The 21,348-nt window shown below is 35.1% G+C and overlaps 2 protein-coding genes across 2 annotated transcripts; one reads left to right on the forward strand and one right to left on the reverse strand.

Annotated features, from left to right (window-relative positions):
• The first annotated feature begins 11,325 nt into the window (after positions 1 to 11,325).
• LOC112711785 (geraniol 8-hydroxylase) lies at positions 11,326 to 13,223 on the forward strand. The gene is made up of 2 exons (XM_025764500.3): positions 11,326 to 12,297; positions 12,454 to 13,223. The coding sequence occupies exons 1-2, from the start codon at positions 11,413 to 11,415 to the stop codon at positions 13,069 to 13,071; spliced, it is 1,503 nt and encodes a 500-aa protein (XP_025620285.1). The 5' UTR covers positions 11,326 to 11,412; the 3' UTR covers positions 13,072 to 13,223.
• A 3,105-nt stretch (positions 13,224 to 16,328) lies between these two features.
• Positions 16,329 to 19,698, reverse strand: LOC112711786 (FRIGIDA-like protein 4a). The gene is made up of 3 exons (XM_025764501.3): positions 18,413 to 19,698; positions 17,751 to 17,926; positions 16,329 to 17,269 (listed from the first exon to the last, which is right to left on the reverse strand). The coding sequence occupies exons 1-3, from the start codon at positions 19,323 to 19,325 to the stop codon at positions 16,781 to 16,783; spliced, it is 1,578 nt and encodes a 525-aa protein (XP_025620286.1). The 5' UTR covers positions 19,326 to 19,698; the 3' UTR covers positions 16,329 to 16,780.
• Between the last annotated feature and the right edge of the window lie 1,650 nt (positions 19,699 to 21,348).

Consider the following 21,348-nt stretch of genomic DNA (forward strand, 5'->3'; position numbering starts at 1 on the left):
TTATCATGTAAAAAATTAAATTAAATAAACAGTCAAATATAAAATAATATTAAATTATATAAATAAAAATATCTAATTTTTTATATTTGAACTCAAAGATAGAAGGTGAGTTGTTTATTGAATAGAGAGTTACGAAATGTGAATACACTCAATTCAATCTAAATCTAACATATTTTAAATGTTTAAAATTAAAAACTATTGTGTAATAAAAATAAAAGGTGAAGATTAAACTTTAATATTTTAAATTATAGTAAAATATTTGAGCCAATTTAACTACTATTTTTTATTTTAAAAAAAAATATTACTAATTTTTTTTTATAAAAATTTGAGGCCATACTCCTTCTTGTCTGAACTAAGTTTCACCTTGCATAGGTATAGGGGAAGCATTATTTTTGTCTTTTATCATAGTAACGTGTGTTTCAAGTTTGAACGTAACAAAATATATAGAAAAATGATAGGCGACAATATTTTTTCGTATTTTTTTTATATTTAAATTAATACTAGTCAATTCTTTTTTTTTTTAATCGGTGTTGGTCTCTTACCATTTCTCTTTTATGTTATTTAATATTAATCCGCAAATAATAGCTCAATTGAATTATCAAATCTTTTTCGTAATATATGAAGACTACGCTATATTTGAGAAGTTGGTCTGATGTGATGAAACTATAACATTTCAATTTTCATTTGATACCGCCAAGTAAGAAATAAAAACAATAGATCTAGTGGGGTAGCCAAACTTTTGCGTATGCGTTTATCGCCGTATCTTAATCAAAATGAATTTGGATTATGATTAGATACTTTACTATTACCAAAGATGAAACCCAACGCATCAAAGCTAAGTTTCAAATGTTCAATCATAAAATTGTATTTGGAGTCTAATTATAAAAATGAATAAGAAAGTTTTTTCTTATATCTACTAATGCTAAATATATATTAAAATTCGTCATTAAAATTAGTTATTAGTATAAAAATTGTATATATTAAAAATTAATTGAATAATATATATATTTATTGATAAATATACATAATATTAAAATTAATTATTAAGATAAATTATTAGTATAAAATATATATTAAAAATAAATTAAATAATACATATATTTATAAATAAATATATAAAAACTAATTTTAGTAATTAATTTTGATGTTCATAACTTCGTATAATATTTTTGTTTTTATGTTTAGAAATATTAGGAGTTAATACTTTTAGTAAAAAAGAAGAAAAATTAGTCATAAGCAGTATTGATTAAAATATAAAACAAATATAAAGAAAAAAATAGTTTATTTAATATTTTTATTATTATATTATATATATTTACATATTTTTTATTTAAATAAAAAACACGAAAAGTTGACTTTTGGGTTGCATTTGACATGGTGGTAATTCCTCCAATAATTGAGAATAATAATGGTTGTTCATACCCTGACCCAACAGTAAAAGTCCAGGTCCAAACAAAAGGCCTAATTCTACGGATTGAGCCTCACCCAATATCGACCTTCGTCCAATGAAGTCGGTTCTAACCACGACTTGCTCTAAAAAAGTCGGGCACGAGAGTTAGCTGGAAGATAAACACTCATTCAAGTGAGTAACTGCCCCTAGAATCTCTCTAACCACTTCTAAGAGCCCTATCCTAACCTCCCTAAGATAATGAGACGGTTAACGCCCTAAAAAGATGGCACTACTCCAACGGTGATTATTGGTTCACCACTATAAATACACTGACACCCCTCAGGTATCTCCAAGTCCCAATACATTCTAAACCTGCTTAACCCCATGCTGACTTAGGCATCGGGGTGTCTTTGCAGGTACCACCCCCTTCTTCTCATACGAGCAAGTCGGACGGAGGCCCCCAAGGTGTAGACCCACTCGAAGGCTTCCTCTTTCAAGCGATTGGGCCAATCAACACCGTCCAATCCATTAATCTCCGGTTACCCACCGTAACATTGGCGCCGTTGCCGGGGACCCGAGAGATCAACCAGTGATGGCAGACAGATCCCCCGAAGAGGGTCAGGTGGAGTCAGATTCTGAACAAGAGAATCTGGACACAGGTAATAATGATGCAGACTTGACCCTCCACCAGGGAACCAATGATCAACACAGGGAAGGTACCTCCGAAGTAAAAAATCCGAAGGTAAACTCTTCAGAAGGGCGCGAATCAGAGAAAAAGGGACCCTCCCATGCAACTGAACTCATGGGATTAGTCCACAGTCACCTGGAACAGTTAGAACAAGAACGAGAGCGACAAAAGGAGACCGAAAAGAACCTAAAAGAGGAGATGGAACGACGAAAAGAGTTAGAACGAAAACTCTTAAAGTTGGAATCCTCCCTCAAAGGCCGGAACTCCCGTGACAAGCAAGAAGAACCGCCCCTAGGAGGGGAGGATCCTTTCAGTGAGGACATAATGAGGGCAAAAGTTCCGAGGAACTTCAAAAGCCCCGATATGGACCTCTACGATGGAACTACGGATCCGAAACACCACTTAAGCAACTTCAAAAGTCGGATGTACCTAGCTGATGCCTCCGACGTTACACGATGCAAAGCTTTCCCGACCACTCTATCGAAAGCAGCGATGAAGTGGTTCGACAGCCTCCCCCCGAGGTCAATCACCAGTTTTGAAGACCTCTCACGGAAGTTTCTGATGAGGTTCTTTATCCAAAAAGACAAAGTGAAACATGCGCCGAGCCTCCTGGGAATAAAGCAGGAGGTCGGAGAATCCTTACGAGCCTATATGGAAAGATTCAACAAAGCATGTTTAGAGATTCAAGACCTGCCCACAGAGGCAGTCATAATGGGGTTAGTCAATGGACTTAGAGAAGGCCCCTTCTCACAGTCCATATCTAAAAGACACTCCGTCTCTCTAAGTGATGTACAGGAAAGAGCTGAAAAGTACATCAATATGGAGGAGAATGCTAAGTTAAGAGACCTGAGTTGGCGACCTGGGCACCCTCCCTCAACAAAAGAAAGGGAGAGGAAAACCAAGAAAAATGAAGAAAAACACCCAAACGAGTGATCATACATTCATACATAAAGAAAAAATGAGGGGCCGCCTCGTCGCCCCTCCCAAAACAAACCCGGTCTTCTGGACCCGGGACCACCAACTCATACTTCGGCTCATCCTCCTCAGAAGTACAAATTCTGTGGCGAGTACGAAGGTGGGTGATAAACTCAGTATCGACCAAGGGTTCCTTCCTTAGGACCGTGACATCAACCCACTGAGAAAGAACATCTACGGAAGCCATTTCTTTTCTTAAAAAGGGTGACAAAAAACCTACAAGGGAAAAGAAAAGGAAAATCAAAAACACGGTCTCTAAAGGGAGGGAATACGGAACTAAAGTCTACAAACCAACCTATCTATCTATGAAATAAAAGCATGTAAATATAAGGCATGTTACAGAAGAAGAAAAAGCTAACCTTTATCTGAAAATGAAGGTTGGAAGAAGTCAAAAAACTTCGGAACACAAGAATGCAGCACGAACCAATGAAGAGGAGATTTGAAAAATCGCAGAAACGAAACAATGAGAGAGAGGGAAAGTATTTATAAGTACGTTAGGGGCACAATGGTAAAAGCGGGGCAGTCATTAATAAGAATGCACCGTTACCAAGACCATCAATCCCTACGCACATCCCTAACGGACATGACGCTTGATTAGACGTAACCGTCAGAACCAAAAGGCTACGAAAAGTCACGTCGGTTTCAGACCATCACGTCGGTCCTTCTACAAGTCGACTATGACCCCGAGTAGAATACTCGAACCCAAATCTCGAAAGGAAAATTGGGCTCAAGTAGGGGCACTGTTCATACCCTGGCCCAACAGTAAAAGTCCAGGTCCAAACAAAAGGCCTAATCCCACGGATTGAGCCTCACCCAATACCGACCTTCGTCCAATGAAGTCGGTTCTAACCACGACTTGCTCTAAAGAAGTCAGGCACGAGAGTTAGCTGGAAGATAAACACTCATTCAAGTGAGTAACTGCCCCTAGAATCTCTCTAACCACTTCCAAGAGCCCTATCCTAACCTCCCTAAGATAATGGGACGGTTAACGCCCTAAAAAGATGGCACTACTCCAACGGTGGTTATTGGTTCACCACTATAAATACACTGACACCCCTCAGGTATCTCCAAGTCCCAATACATTCTAAACCTGCTTAACCCCATGCTGACTTAGGCATCGGAGTGTCTTTGCAGGTACCACCCCCTTCTCCTCATACGAGCAAGTCGGACGGAGGCCCCCGAGGTGCAGACCCACTCGAAGGCTTCCTCTTTCAAGCGATTGGGCCAATCAACACCGTCCAATCCATTAATCTCCGATTACCCACTGTACCAATGGTAAAATAAAAAGACCAATTATCTTGAAGATATATAATTGAAAATCAATTCTAATAAACGCATTTATTGTGGACATATATACAGAATTAGAAATGTATCCCTTCGCTTACACTATTCAAAGCCTTAATGCAATAATTAATTGAAAAGAGTAGAACATGACAAAATAAATCTAGCGGTTGTGGATAATATAATATATAAACTAATATAAACCAAATGGGATTAATTTAACTTATCAATTATAGATACATTTTAAAATAAAAAATTTGTTGAGACCCAAGAGAATTTATTATTTTTTTGAATATTTTTAATTATTAATTTAATTTTTTTAATTTAGTAATCTAATAACTTTTAAATATTTTTAGCTAATTATTGATTAAAAACAATAAATTATATTAATTCTCTAACATTTGTCTTTAAAATAAACTTCATTACATGAAAAATATTAGCATTTTTTATTACATGAGAATACTAGAATTTTTAAATATTATATGATAGGTGCTGGTTGCAAAGATTTCGGTTGGTCTGTTAATTAACTTGTCAAATTCATTTTTTTTCTAATACAGCAATGTAGGCATGCACTATTCTTATTCTGAGCACTACTTCTTAGACAGCAAGATTGGAAGTGACAAAAACGCCATTGTCTTCTTATTAATATATATATTGCTATTAATCTATGTATGTTACGACTTTGGGAAATGAGTGCTCTCTATAAGATAATTATATATATTCCAACAGCAATTTTCTTCTATAGTTAAGGGATAGACTTATAGCCACTCACTGTTTTTGTTTGCATGCATAAGGACATTGCATGCTTGCTATCCATGTTTTGGTTTCTTGCTATTCTGATTTTCTATGTCGCCGGACAAATCAAACTTGTTTAAGTAACATGTAATAATTTTATAATAACACATATCTAAAAATCTTAATTAATAATATGTATAATGGCATCCAGCTATGGTAATATATAAACTTTATTTTCTAATTGTCAATTAGCCATAAAATAAAGCTTTTAAATTCGTAATTGAAGGCGCTAGGCAGGGTCGGCAGATGTTTAATAATAGTTTCGGTAAACTATTTCATTCTTATTATGTATGTATTATTTGCTTTTTCATTCCCCTGTGTGTTATGATTGTTAGATGTGATGATCATCACCTGTAAATTAATTGGAGAGACATGTCACTTCAATCTTTGAAACAAGGCACTGAATGGAATGTATCATATCATGCATGGTCACTGTATTTTGGTCCATCTTTCAGTCATCGCCTTTCCGAAACTGTTAGACAACGAATCGTATATTGACTAAACAAATAAAGTAAAACTGTATGTTAAGAGTCACACCATTTATCTTCATAAAAGAGAGGAGGCAAAGTATTTGATGGAACTCTTTTAAACAGAGTTCCATTTGATCGAGGTGTCAAAAATATCTAAAAAATTACCTCAGTTTATTTTGTTGTATTTATTAATGAGTTATAATGGTTTTTAAAGTTATTTTTAAATCATAAACTCAATTAAATCATTTAATTGCACTGACATTACGACCTAAAAAATACAAATATCTTTTGTCTTTATTTTTGTCCTCAATCTAAAAGTGAACATTTTTTTAGGACAATTTACTTAAATAAATAAAGTGAAGGAAGAATTTATCTGATTGCATATTTCTAAAAATGAAGACGTAAATGTATTTTTTCGTGAATCTATAGAAATCGCTACTGGTAGTAGCGGATTAGATGAGAACATAAACACACTAGATCTAGATGGTAGCCACGATTTACATGCATTGGGAAGTGAACAGAAATCGCTATAAGCAGCAGCGATTTCTATAGAAGGAGGTTTGGGCATAAACGCTACAAGCAGTAGCGTTTTATGTGTAATGCAATAGCGGTTTATGCCCTGACCTCCTTTTACAGAAACTGCTATTGCTTATAGCGATTTCTGTTCACTTCTCAATGCACGTAAATCGTGGCTACCATCTGGATTTGGTGCGTCGAAGATTGCGATCATCCATTCCAAACTGAGATGCAGTGCTCTACCATGGCCATTGCGAGAAGCTTCTATTCACTGTACCGTTTTGGTCCTCAATTGTATGACACTTTGTTTCTTTTTTATTAAAATTTAATTCTTTGTTGATCCTCAAATTTTAATCAAATTAAATTCACTTCTAATGATTCTGTGAATATCTGCAGGTGGTTGAGTGCTCCAATTATGGTGTAATGTCCCCATTTCTGCTGTCTTAGCTATTTTATGGGTGAGGAGATTTTTGTTTTCAGGAGTCCAAGTTAACCCCCTTTTTCGGTAATTGCTTCATTAGTATATCAATGTCTTGAAAAATTGCTGAAATTTTTTCTATTGAACCCTTGAATTTAATTGCTTTAATGAGTTTCAAATTATCAGATTCTATTAGAGTCTTTTCCATTTGGAGATTATTAACTATGACTATGACTTGTTTAACTACTGTTGCTTCTGTTGGGATGCTTGAATTTGCTTGAATTTTTTCTGTGAAGCTTAACACAATTCTTTCTCAGTTATCTCTGACTACCACAGATATTGCACCAACAATTCTTTCTCTGTTATCTCTGACTACCACAGATATTGCACCAAAACTCTTTTCTTTCCATAATGCTGCATCAACATTTGCCTTCAGCCATCTAGTTGGAGGAGGTCTCCATCTTACCAGGTTTGTTCTGTTTTCTTTTTCTTTAGGCATTGTTCCTGCTTAATTTTCTTTTGATTTCCAGTAAAGATTTTCTATAATATTTGCTTTCTTTATTGTCCACATTGGATTTATTTCTAGATGTTGAAATAGTTTGTCGTTTCTGGTCTTTCATATTTTTCACATCAAGAACCCAAAATTGCTTATTCTCTTCTCTTGTTCTTCACCTCTCACTGCTCTAATTTTTCTTATATTTTTCAACAATCAATTTTTAATAGATGTGATTGTCTTTTTAGTTGGAATATTTTGACATTCAGTCCAAACCATGTTGCTCTTACCTAATCGCATAGCAAGAAAGTGTGTTCCACTGTTTCCACTTCTTTAGAACAAACTTGGCAAATTAAGTTTTGTATTATCTTCCTCTTATACAGGTTGTGACCCACTGACAATACATCCTGGCTTGCTCTCCATAGCAGCATTTTGATTTTTTGATGGGACATCCATTTTTCATATTTCTTTCCATAGGTCCCTTCTATCTTCACTTGTTGACGAATTTCTTTAGTTCAATTCTTGACTTGCCGTTTTAGCCATATGATATCCTGTTCTGAGTTTTGACTATGTAACTCTTATTTTTTTTTCATGACCAATACAACAGATTTCTATTTTTTTTTGGGGATATTTTAGGACTAAATCCAAACCCTATTAGAACCCATAATTCAAACCGCCCAAACTCTAATCTGATCTTCTCTCTCAAAGCGTTGAATTCTAGCATCAAGAGACAAACTCCCATGGCCTCCACGACATGATGATGTTTTATTTCACTTTTCGATTGATTCTTAGGTTTAGAATCAAGGCGCGATCTGGTTTATGAAGTCCACATTAAATTTCTCTGTTGGCATCACCTCTAGTTCCTGTTTGGGGTTCATGAAGTACATGCATAGTTCAAATGAAATGAGTCAATCTTTAGCCTGTTAGCCTATTACTTTTTTGTCTTTTGGTATTGGTCATGAGCCCAATTTGTAAAGCATAGTTATGTATTTTCCAGTTTTGGTTTTCTCCAAATTTACAATTTTCCTTGCTAAATAGTTTTACTTCAAATAAAAGCCCAAATTAAAGTCCAAACATTGGATCGTGATGAGTCAGAGAACAAATTTATCATGGGCTCGTAGCCCATACCCTATACCCTACAGAAACCTGTTCATTTTAGTATCTTCCCTCTCTTCCACAAAAATGAACTTCTAGGCTGGTGCATATAGATTTGTGCAGAAGTAACTAATAAGACGTGTGTAACACACTTCAAAGCTACAAAGACTTGTGCAACATTTCAACATCGTTGAACAGAATTTGGCAGAAGATTATAAATGACGTTGACTACCTGACTTCTTGTGGAGCTTGAGTGGAGCCAAAAAAACAATGAAAGTTACAGGAAGATGGAGATTGGGGTGAGATAAAGAATTTAATTATTGTGGGAAGGACTAGAAAATAATATTATGATTATACTATGTATATATTAAAATTAATTATTTATTAAAGTCAACTATTAATATAAAATAAATATAAAAATATAAATACATATAAAAAAATTATACTATATATATATTTATATATAAATACATAACTAACTTTAGTAAACGAATATTATTTTTGATAAAAGTGTAAAAAAAATTATAATTTGATTAGAAAAATGATTATTGTAATATAGTTATTGGATTGACGCAAAAGGTAGAGGAATTTGTTATAGAGGAGTGCTACACATACAAGTCATTTTTGTTTACAAGTCTTACAAGTTGGGCCTAACACGCGCGTTACAGAAGAAGAATAAGAAGAAGAAGAAGCAGAAGAAGAAAAGAAGAAGAAGAAGAAGAAGTTGGGCCTAACACGTGCGTTACAGAAGAAGAAGCGTGAATATAAATGACTTGTATGATTTGTATGGAAAAACGTTCTCTCTTTGCCTTCGATCTCCTTCTGTTTTTTTCGATTTTCATGGTTTCTGAAATCAAGTTTTGAAATTGTTTTGAAGATGATAGAACTTTAGAAATACACCCGAACGATTACAAAAATACACCCAAACGATTATAGAAATACGTCCAAAGGATTACAGAAATACACCCAAACAGTTACAGAAATAAACTAAACAATTACAGAAATACACTCAAAGAATTACAAAAATACACCCAAGGATTTAAGAAATACACCTAAAGGATTTAAGAAATACACCAAATATAGGGAGAGACAGTATATTTCTTCTTGAAATCAATACACCCAAAGAATTATAGAAATACACCCAAAGGATTACAAAAATACACCCAAAGAATTTAAGAAATACACCCAAAATTTGTTGAAGTACACCTTATGCATAATTCAGAACTCTTTCTCTTTTTTCTCCTCATCTTCTGCTGCTGCTTCTTCTTCTTCTTCAAAAACGATTTCAGAGCTTGATGTCAAAAAACAATGGAAACCGAGAATAACGAAAAAAGAAAACAAAGAGAAAAGCACGTAAATAAAAAAAAGAACAGGAAGAGGAAGAAAAACGTGTAGCAAGAAGAAGAAGAAGGAGAAAGAGAAGGCAAGAAACATACCTTGAATAATGTTTCTTCATTTTTTCTGGTGATTTTGATGAAGGAGAAAGAGAAAACGAAAAGAGGAGAAGAAATTTCAATAAAAAAAGAGGGAGGAAGAGAAGAAAAAGAGACACGAGAAAGAAGAAGAAGAGGAAGAGGAAAAGGAAGCACGGAGAAAGAAGAAGAAGAAAAAGAGGTACAAAAAAAAACGTGAAACGGTGTGTTTATAAATGACTTGTATGAAAAATCACTTATATGTGGAGAATTACTCTTTGTTATATTATAGCAGCCGCGGTAGTTGCGATTTTGAAGAAGCTTGTTTCCAACATTAATATTAGGGGTGAGTATGCACAGTGGTTATTTAATTATTTGTCTAAATTCGAACAGAATTAATTAAATTGGTTCTAGAACTAATAGGTAATTGAATTAGATCCGAATTAAACTAATGACTCTCTCTAATAATTAGTTCGAATAATGGTTTTGGAAGTGTAGAATTCAAACCAATCCACAGACTTGATTATGTATTAATTAAATAAAAAAATAAAAATTTAAAATATATATGTTTTTTAATATGTTAAAATTTTAATATTTTTTAGTGTTTAATATATTTAAATTTTAATGTGTTTAATTTTTAATATATTTAATGTTGAATATGTTTGAATTATTTTTATTAATTTTACATGTTTATTGTATTTATAGAATATTTAAAATAAAAATTTCATTTTTTTATTTTTTTTTGTTTTATAAATTTTTCATCGAATACTCAATTGTTTGAACCGAATTAATTCGTTTTTAATCGGTTCAATTTGGTTTGAATATATACAGAAAAAAATATAAATTCGAACCAAACTAAATTCATTATTATTCAATTGATTCGATTTTAATTTTATTCTAAATTCAAACCAACTCAACCCGTGCTCAATCTTAATTAATGTATTGACTAAAAGAGTGAAAGGAAAAATTTGCTTGCAAACACTTAGGTCATTAATGACCAACATAAATTTGGAGTTATGGATAACAATACCTAGGTCATTAATGACCAACATATTTGGAGTTATGCATAACAATACCTAGTTAAAAATTATTAGATAATTTAAATATAATATTTAATATTATAAACATTTAAATTATTATCTTTATACAAGGGGCAAGGGTGCAAGTTCTCACATTCATTTAAAGCGGCAATTAGCTATTATTAGCGCGTTTTTCCAACAAAAGAATTTCATTGTTATGCTTTAGCCTGCTGGGAAAGACCAGTTCTGATGAGACCTTGAACTTATATTTTCTTAGGGGTTGACTAAAAAAAACTAAATTTTATTCTTAAAAAATATATCTTATTCGTATTAAGTTGAACAAGGGGGGTTGACGACATTTTTCGCATAATTTCTTTAATCCAAACAGTGCACAGTCTCTGTTTTGAGACATACAGGCTTAATTTTAAGGAAAAAAACACACACAAACAGACATAGTGAAGTGTTATTTAATTTGTAGTGTCGGGAAAAATTAATAATTTAACATCATTCTAAACTCTTATAATCTTTTTTGTTTAGACTTGATTGAATTTCATGCTATATTCTTTTTACGTATTTATTTATATGGTAGTTTTGCTATCGATATTTATTTGGCAAAAAAATATTATTTGTATACTAAAATCAGCCATTAAAACCAGCCAAACAATGTATATAAATACATATATGACTTTAGTGGTGTACACTTAGCATATGGCTGAAAATCAACGGGTAGAATGAGTCTTGTCTACACACAAATTCATCTTTCCAAACAGTCATCATCATCAGCTATAAATTAAGCTCTAATCAATTAAGCTAAGCAATAACGAACGTTCCATCTCTTGTGAATTATCCTATACACAAAAATGGACTTTGTAAGTTGCACAATGATCTTTGTATTGGCATGTGTGACCATGCATGCACTTTGTTTACTCTTTACAAAATCCACAAAACATAACTACAAGCTTCCTCCGGGACCCTCCCGGCTTCCGATAATTGGAAGCCTCCTTGACATGGGGGAAAAGCCTCACTTGTCTTTGTCCAAGCTGACGAAGATTCATGGTCCAATAATGAGTCTGCAGCTTGGACAAAAGACATCAGTAGTGGTCTCTTCAGCCGAAATGGCGAAAGAGATACTTCTAACCCATGACCACCTCTTGTCAAACCGACCAATTCCACAATCCGTGTCGGTTCTCAACCATGAACACTACAGCTTTGCATTTATTCCCATTTCGCCCCTTTGGCGCGAAATGAGAAAAATATGCAACACTCAACTATTATCCCACAAGAATCTTGATGATAGCCAACACGTTAGGCGTAAGAAAATGCAACAACTCCTTAATGATGTTCACCATAGCAGCCAAATCGGTGAAGCTGTCGATATTGGAACACTAGGGTTCAAGGCTACCATAAATCTGTTATCTAACACCATTTTCTCCATAGATTTGATTGACTCTACAGATGCAGCGGGAGAGTTCAAGGATCTGGTTACCAACATCACAAACCTTGTTGGAACACCAAACTTGGCTGATTTCTTCCCCGTGTTGAAGATGATTGACCCACAAGGCATTAACCGAAGGCAGGCTAAGAACGTAACAAAGGTTCTTGATATCTTCGACCGTTTGATTAACCAACGATTGAAGCTAAGAGAAGATGGTTTTCATAGCAAAAATGACATGTTGGATTCTCTACTCACCATTTCCAAGGACAACAAGTTGATTGATAAAACACTCATTGCACATCTATTCCATGTAAGTATGCTACTTTTGTTTTCGAAATTTAAGGACATTTAGTTTAGTTCTATGTGAAGTTATAGCTAAGATTCACTAAATAATTTCACAGTTTAACTAAATTATTATCTAACAATTTTCGACTGTCAACTTCACCTAAAGCTATTGTTTTGATAGGATATATTCGTTGCCGGAACAGACACAACGGTATCTACCTTGGAATGGGCAATGAGTGAATTAGTTCGTAACCCACAAGTTATGGAAAAGGCTAAAGAGGAATTAGGAGAAATGGTTGGCAACAATGGTAGTGTCCCTGTTGAGGAGTCAGATATTTCGAAACTACCATACTTACAAGCAGTAATAAAAGAGACGCTACGCCTGCACCCACCAGTTCCATTCTTGTTGCCACGAAAAGCTGAAATTGATGTGGACATTGGTGGCTACACCATCCCAAAAGATGCTCAAGTCATGGTTAATGTGTGGAACATTGGAAGGGATCCAAGCTTGTGGGACAATCCAACATTGTTTTCTCCGGAGAGGTTCATAGGTTCGGATATTGAAGTTAAAGGAACGAACTTTGAACTGGTTCCGTTTGGTGCTGGAAGAAGAATATGTCCCGGATTACAATTGGCTAATAGGATGTTGTATTTGATGTTGGGTTCATTGATCAACTCCTTTGATTGGAAGCTTCAACATGGAATGAGATTAGAAGATATTGACATGACTGAGAAATTTGGAATTACCCTCCAAAAAGCTCAACCACTTAAAGTTTTTCCAATCAAAATAAGCAACTGATCAGTAATGTTTGTGCTGTGATGCTTGCATGTGGTGTGTTATTATTCTTAAAATTATATTCTTTTGATTATATATATATATATGAAGAAGGATAAAGTCAGAATTATTCGCTAATTTTAATTATATTTCCTTCTACTTGATCTTAACCATTATTTCTTGATAGAGATGATAATTCAGTTGTTATAAGTTGGAAATGTAAAAGAATGATTTCAAACTTCAAAGTAGTATCTCGGGTTTTCATTAGAGCAACTCCAATGCTAAGAAATAGAGTTCCTCTTGTGACATATGGGGACTCAATTACCATTGGAGTGAAAAGAAAAGGAGAGCTCTTCACGTGGATCAAAGTTGAGAGTTCTTCTAAACAGGGACTTGCAACAACCAATAAAATCATGCCATATGGTAAATTAATAAAAAATATAAAAAAATATATTAAATATATATTAAATAATTAAATTATAATTAATTTATTAATAATTATAATAATTTATTATATTAAATACTTATATATCTATTTAATTAATTATTTAATAATTAGTTATATTAAATTATAATTAATATAAATAATTATGTTAAATCAATATCAAATATTATTTATATTGTTATATTAAATCATAATTAATTAAATTTATTTTACATAAAAAATAAATTTAATTTTTACATATTATAAAATAATTTTTAGTTAGATTATTTATTTTTATTTATAAAATTTAAAATACTAACCAAATTTAAGTTATTTATTTTAATATTTTATAATATTAAATTATTTTAAATTTATAGATTTAAATAATATTATTATAAAAAATAATAATTATATTAATTTTAATTACTTTAATTAATTAATTAAGTGGGACCACAATAGGAACTAAAGTTAGTTCCTTCTAATGGAAAAGAGAGAAATTTTTTGAGTTCCTATTTACTGGTAATGATGCAAAAGCTGATATAGAGTTACTTTTTGTGACAAGTGGGCCATAAATAAGGACTAGAATGAGTTCTCTACTGGAGATAGTCTTTTAAGTCTTGGTCAATAAAAATCCACCAACTTTAATTTACTATACAGGATTACATGCCCATGGGGCTACTCAATAAAAATCCTAAATTGGATTTAAGATAAACTGCTGAAATATTTCATTACCTGTTACAGCATGGACACTAAAATAATAATTGACTAGAGGTCCAGCTGTACCTATCTACATATACTAGTATGTCATTGTTGAATAAAACAGTGATGTTGGCCGGCCATGTATTGACTAATAAAATGAGCATGTGTTTGGATTAGTAGTTGCAAATGGATGTTAGTGTTTTATTAAACTTAGATTAATGTCAATATAATTTGTGTTTAGATCATTTTTACCTATTTTTGACAAAAATGAATAATATTGTTAGTCAAAAATATGTTTATATGGGTAATTATTACTAAAAAGGATATAATGGATATTTATTTCTTTTAATATTACTTTTATATTTTATTTTTATGAGTTTTAAATAAAATTAGCGTTATTAAAAAAATTACATAAATATTTATATATATAAAAGAGTAAGAACAGACTAAGAAAAAGAAATGGTATAACAAAGACAAAATGTACCCAAAGTAATGCAAAGGGTTGACAAATTGCAAGGAAGGGATATATAAGGCTTGACTAGTGAAATAAAGTTGACAAAAGATGAATGTAGAAGTAATATTTTGGTTGCTTTTGGAGAATGTGGATTTACACAATGGAATAGCAACCCAAACACATACTAACTAGTTTACTGAGAAAAGTAGTTTGCTTTCTTGCTTCTGTATCTATAATTACGGCTCATTAACTTCGTTCTTAGTTTTTTCATCTAAATACATTAAGAGAAATAAAATGATCAAACCAATATGCAAACATAACTACTTGCAATACATTATGGGAAAAAAAAAATTAAGGGCAAGACAGAGATATCGGATATGGTTTAATGACATTGCCCCTAAAGAAGTAAAGTAAAATCTATTGAGATAGGGGTAACTTGCCATAGCAGTGAATGGAAGATTTCCTTGAGAAAGAAGCATATTGGTGTGGATTATATCGGAAAAGGTTAAAAATCAGCCCACCAATTAAGCAGCACCACACATGTGATATGTCACGCCTCACCCCATATTGGAAAACATTTCAATTCACACCATTCAAAGTGGTTGATGAGCACAATCAAGGTTCAAGGCCAGGTCCACGGACAAGATGTTCCAATTTCAAATGCTTTGAATTATGGGACTTGTGTATGTATTAAAACATTTACAGTTTTACACGAACCTTATTCCCATGTAATTCTCTTCACATTAATATGATGTCAATATCAATGATATATGAAGCTATCGTTGTTGTTTTTCTCCCTAGCTTGGGGTATAAGTTACGCATGAATGAATATGAGATCATGAGGTTTGAAGCAACCACTTATGATTTATCAACATATTAAAGCAAGCACAAAATAAGGCTTTTGAAATCTAAAGTGAAGAAAACTGGAATGGCTATTTGGGTGTAAGTGCAACACTCGCTTCCGTCACTTGTGAGACTTGATCAGCTTTAGGAAGTTTCTTGTATTTGAAAGTATTCGCCTATTTGCGACCTCAGCACTTTCGTCTCTTGTCTTTTTTCTTTTAGATGATTTCATTCCGAGAGATTTGGAATTTCAAATTTTTAAAACACGGAATACTAACTAGAACATGGAATTACCATATAATCTAGTAAATCTACGACCAAAAAGCTACTTCAATGCAAGGATTCAAGGAACAAGATTTGCTCCTGATGCCAGCCGCTTCCCTTTCGAAGGGGGATTAAAAGTCAGAGTAATTGCTAAAAAAAAGATGAGGCCACCATTAAGGTTTTGATTAGCGTAGACTTTTAGGCACGACACATTATATTATGTTCACCAAACCTAAGCCCCTCATTGATTCCTTTTGATTGGAGTTGTTGGAATAGTTAAATTCCTGAAAAATAAAATATGTTTCTGGTGTGAATCAAGTGTGAGATACTAAATTCGTTTTCCACCATAATACTCATTCCCGCAAATTCTTTACCCGATATTTAAAAAAGACACATCCTGTTCTGACAACCACTATAAATTACATACTGGATTTAGCTGGCAAGTTTCTCCGAACTTTTGTTCCCTAGCCTTTGTTACACAGGGTTCTCATCCCACATCATCATCACCCTTCATTTGGAAGAACGCCAAAAAGTAGCAAGTAAAATCAAATAACAGTGCTAGAGGAAGAAGAGTATGATTGTAGGGCCAACCCGAAATTAAAAAACAAACTCGGACGAGATTTCACCATTTATCTCCTTCACAGATCTTTATACCTTAGTCAACAGCTGCCAAGAAACATATTGAACGTTCTACTCTCCTCCTTTTCATTTTTTTTTTTCTCCTTTTCTCTTCAAGTTCGATCACAGGATAAAAATATATAATTGTAAACATAGTAACAGTAAGTCTTTCTACAACTAAACCGAACATTGGTAGATGAGTTTTCTGATGTTTCTTGGCCGTCCTAGTTACCTTCCACAATCGCCTAGTACTACGGGATCAACATTAGAAATACAACTTCTCGCCATGCAGAGCAGGAAGTGGGACAGTAGTTATAATTAACACACAGAACTTCTACCGTTAAAACGGTTAGTGATTACAAACAACATTGAGAAAGTAAATGGGATCAAGGTCGTCATATCAGTGGTTACCATCTTTGGGGATGTCATGTCTATCGGTAGTAAGCCTGCTGATAAGTTGGTGCCATAACATTTCCATAGCCACCATATGCAGGGTAGTTCATTGATGCAGCTGGGTATGAACCTGCCATAGCTGGTGCTGGCTCCGGTGAGTAAGCAGCATAGGGGGGGCTTCTGCTTCCGTACATGTGTGGTGGGGAAGGATATGCTGGAAGAGCAGCTGGGTATTGCCCGTGTGATGGAGACCTAACAAATGCCGGAGCAGCAGGGAAAGATGACACATATGCGTTGGTCAAACGGCCAGCCTTGGCAGGAGGCATTGGGCCACCATTGCTGTTGCTTGCTCTTGTTCTTTTGTTGGCAGGGACAACAACTGGTTTCCTCTTGTCCGTCTTGACCTTCTCCAACTGATCAAGTCGCTTCTTCAGATTTTCGGGAGGGAACTCATCCTCAAGTTTGTACTCCTCAATGCATTTAATCACAGCCCTGAGGGCAGATTGCTCTTTTCTTGCAGCTAGGGTCTGGGAAATTTATGAAGCACAGAGAAAGAAGTCAATTTAAATAGTGAACCTGCTTCAAATAAGTATAGAAAATATAACAAGGCATTTTTACCACTTGGAGCCCTTTCTTCCAACTAAATAAGAAAAAGCAGCACAAATGAATGAGAAGAATCAGAAATTAAATCAATACTGAATAAAAATATTAACACACTGAACTCTGAAGGATTTAACAGTCCCTTCCCTTTTCTAAGATATGCATCTAATGCCGTCTTTCTAAACTTCATACTATATGCATAAAAGAAAAGGAAAAATTCTGGACCTCTATCAATAACACCAGTGATCCAAAATCAAAAGATGTTGAAATCAGCAGAAAATTCAATGAGGAAAAAGACATGCTATTAACAGTGTACTAAACGACAGTTTGGTTTCAACTACATCAAACAAGCAGACTACAAAAAGAAAAAATATCAGTAGGTTACTTAAGAACATAAAAGTAAATTACCGCAGCTCGGCCTGCATTATTAGGATCTTCCAATATAGATGATGCAACTTTCTTTGCATCCTTCAAATAAGATTTGAGTAGCGGAACAGGAGGGAACTTGTCCACAAGACCTACTTCATATGTAAAGTGCACTGCATCAAGCTGCTGGCCTTTGCTGATTAACTCTTCAATCATATCTGCAGTGCATATATCAACAAACATTAGAACTCAGTACCACATGCACTACAGACTATAGTTATGACCAATTGCCATTATGCACAAAACACAAGAGGCAGAAATTGAATAAGCTTAACCACTAGATAGCTTAACTAACAGCACCTTTTTATTTGTTCCCTTGCACACTGATTTAAACATCCTATGGCTAAAATCCGTGAGTCACTCCAAAAGTGAAAGAAAAAGGTTAACAATACTTAAAATCATGTTATTTAAAGACCTCCTAAATTAATATGGCGCCAAAACGAAAGAGATCAGCTACATGTCTTTCCCCTGAATGAGGAAGGAAGACCAGAAATCTGTGACAGAATAGTGGAGACACGCTGTAACTATCTTCTGAAAATCAAACTCAACTAAACAAATACAATATTGCTCACTGTGTAGTATCACTTGACATTTCTCTAGTCATCTTTCATCGAGAGAGAGAGAGAGAGAGAGAGAGAGAGTACCAGGCATTTCATCAGCAAGACCGAGGGAAAGAGCGAGCTTAGGCATCTGTTTCCTCCAGGCGGAGCCAATGACAAGCTTCCTGTACAAATCTAAATCATCCTTCTTGACAATCCCAAAGGTAACAAGGTGCTGCAAGAACGTGTGCACGTCAGGGGTCTTCACGTTCTCGATCCCTCCCCTCTCCTCAAGGCTCGCCTTCCAAGTCTCAGCGATCTCCTTCGCCCTCTCCTTCACTGCCGGCGTCACCATCAACCTCGACTTCCCTATCACAGGGTCCACCACCACCGGGATCAGCGACTCCAGCACCAGCACGCACGCCCAACCTAGGTCCCCGCTACCTACCTTCTCCCCTCCTCTCTTGTCCACAGGAAACACTTCCGATATCGCCTCCAGCACGAACTTCGCCGGATCCACACACTCCGACAGCGCCACCGGCATCTCCGACCTCAGCGCCTCCAGTTCCTTTTTCTTCCCGATCACGAACATCCAAAACCCTACCGCATCCATTCTCAGGCAGAATGACTTCAGCTTCAGCACTAGGCCCTCGCCATTGTCCACCTCACCATCGCCGGCGGCGGAGTCGCCACAGTCAGAGTCGGTAAGAGCGGAGAGCGCAGCGGTCCGGTTGTTGTCGAGTTTGCGGAGGGCGATCTGGACGCTTCCCTCGATGGAGGACTCGCGGTGGTCAAGGAGTTTTAGGGACTGAGCGGTGTGGTTGTCGAAGGTGCGAATCTTGAGCTTGAGTGCTTCTGATTTGCTGACTAGGTCCTTCTCAAGTGAGGAGAAGTGGTCGGAGAGCTCCTTCCAGAGGAGTGTGCAGCTGGTCATAAGTGAGGTCTGACGCTGGAACTCGTCGAAGCTCGGCGGAGGAGCAACCTCGCTCAGCTCGCCGGGATCGGGGATGGACCCCATGGCCGTGGTAGTTGTTTCTGCGCTTTGTGACTTACTGTGGAAACCCTAATTGGAGTCGCTGAAACAGGAAGAAGGAGAAGAAGAAGAAGAAGAAGAAGAGAAGACGAGCGACGAAAGAGAAAAGAAGTGACAGAGAGAGAAAGAGTAAAGGTATGAATTAGAGAGAGAGAGAGAAATAGGGGAACAACGAAGGTTGGTGACGTGGACGGAAGAGACGGGGACACGTGGTTATGTGTCCTGAGAAAGGTAGTTGAGGGGCGGTGCTAGAATGCGCGGCTAGTGCGCAGTGGAGACCTTGGTGTACAGTCCGAGTCTAGGTAAGTAGAGGGGTGGTGCATCAGGGGTGTTCGGTTTGCGATTTTTGGTTTGGTTCGGAATCTTGATAAAAACTCATTCGATCTAATGATATTTTTATTATGCGGTTTAGTTTGATCCGGTTTTCTAACGAGATTATTCGAATCAATTCAAGTCTATTAATATCGGTTCGATTTTTCGATTTTTCAATTAATTTAAAAAAAAAGTTTAAAAATTACAAGAAGTGTTAGAGCCAACACTGAAGTAGAAAAAAATAGTAAAGTACTAAAGTGTAAGCCACTAACAGATACTTATCTGTACACTTCCATTAAATATTCCTAATTTCATGTACTAATTGGAATTAGAATTCAGTTCCAAAAGAAACTAATAACACATAAAAATATAATATTTTTAAATGTAGTACTTATGATTTATTAGTAGTTATTATTTATGTATTTTATAGTCTTTCAAATTGCAGTATTTTATATCATTTAAAAATAAAATATAAAAATTTTTGTTGAAAATTGTATAATTTTTCATTTTTATCATTAGTAATAAAATATTGTGAAGGCTGTGATATTCATGACAAATCAGTATCTTTTTCGGTCAAAATCAAGTTCATTTAATCTTAAAAATGAGTAACGACTGAAAGCTGATGGTGAAGTAAAATACATTTTAGAAGGAGAGAAGAGATAAGAGCCAAAATCATTCCTCTAAAAAATTTATAAAAAAATAGTATAATAATACATAATCAAAATATATAACATCTTAATAATACAAAAAGAAAAATGTTAATCCATTAATGCCAGCATAAAAATAATAACAAACAATCAACTAAAAGGTGAAAATATATGATCTAACATTCTCTGTCGATATATATACTTTATGAGAACCAAGTATATTGGTCCGTGTCTAACCAATAACCAGCAGAAGCAGAAGCAAAAATATCAATACGTTGAACAGAAAAAATCAAGAAAAAAAATGAGGAAAAAAGTATTGTCTAAGAAAAATACTTGACCATGAGTTATCCTGTTTATCATTGCAATATAAACTTAGTGATGGCCTGATGGGATCAGGGATTTATCAATATAAAATGAGTTAATAGTCAAAATCGTTCCTAAAAGATACCTTGATCTCCATATGAATCCTCGAATGATAAAGTTAATTAAAATCGTCCCCGAAAGATGACGGACATGACCACGTTAGTCCTTCCATCAATTTGTCCGCTGAGCTGGCTAACGTTGGGTGATGTGTTATGTTAAGTGCCCGCGTGGCACAATAACAAAACGACGCCGTTTTAAATCAATAGCCTCCAGATGTTGAGACGACGTCGTTTGGTGTCCAGGAGATATTCAAAACGTTGCAACCCATCAAGAAGCTCAGCGGCGGAGGAGGGGCTTCGAACGATTCAATTCAGGGCAGAAATGGATCGGATCAGAGCGGTTATGGCGGCGCCGGAACAAGCGGAACAACGAGGAAGATAAGAGTCCTGGTGGAAATGGTAGCGCTGGCGCCAGAGGAGCTAGGCCGAGGCACCTGCATAGTAACTCCGTCGACGGTTCTACGACAGGCGTGTTCGGAGAGATCATGGAGGCGAAGAAAGCAATGCCTCCTGATAAGCTCGCTGAGCTATGGACCATTGATCCGAAACGCGCCAAGAGGTCTAAACATGATACTCACTTCATTTTTCATTTAAATTTTCTATTTTTTTTATTTTTTATTTTGATTT

The sequence above is a fragment of the Arachis hypogaea genome, chromosome 9 (assembly GCF_003086295.3).
Source record: "Arachis hypogaea cultivar Tifrunner chromosome 9, arahy.Tifrunner.gnm2.J5K5, whole genome shotgun sequence".
Lineage (NCBI taxonomy): Eukaryota > Viridiplantae > Streptophyta > Magnoliopsida > Fabales > Fabaceae > Arachis > Arachis hypogaea.

What these genes read in the sequence shown, in the direction of transcription:
- LOC112711786 (XM_025764501.3), bottom strand. Translation starts at nt 19,325, where the DNA reads ATGGGGTCCATCCCCGATCCCGGCGAGCTGAGCGAGGTTGCTCCTCCG. An exon ending in TCTTGCTGATGAAATGCCTG is followed by an intron (nt 17,927 to 18,412) that starts GTACTCTCTCTC and finishes TATGCACTGCAG; the next exon opens with ATATGATTGAAGAGTTAATC. An exon ending in ATAATGCAGGCCGAGCTGCG is followed by an intron (nt 17,270 to 17,750) that starts GTAATTTACTTT and finishes TAAATTTCCCAG; the next exon opens with ACCCTAGCTGCAAGAAAAGA.
- LOC112711785 (XM_025764500.3), top strand. Translation starts at nt 11,413, where the DNA reads ATGGACTTTGTAAGTTGCACAATGATCTTTGTATTGGCATGTGTGACC. An exon ending in TCATTGCACATCTATTCCAT is followed by an intron (nt 12,298 to 12,453) that starts GTAAGTATGCTA and finishes TTGTTTTGATAG; the next exon opens with GATATATTCGTTGCCGGAAC.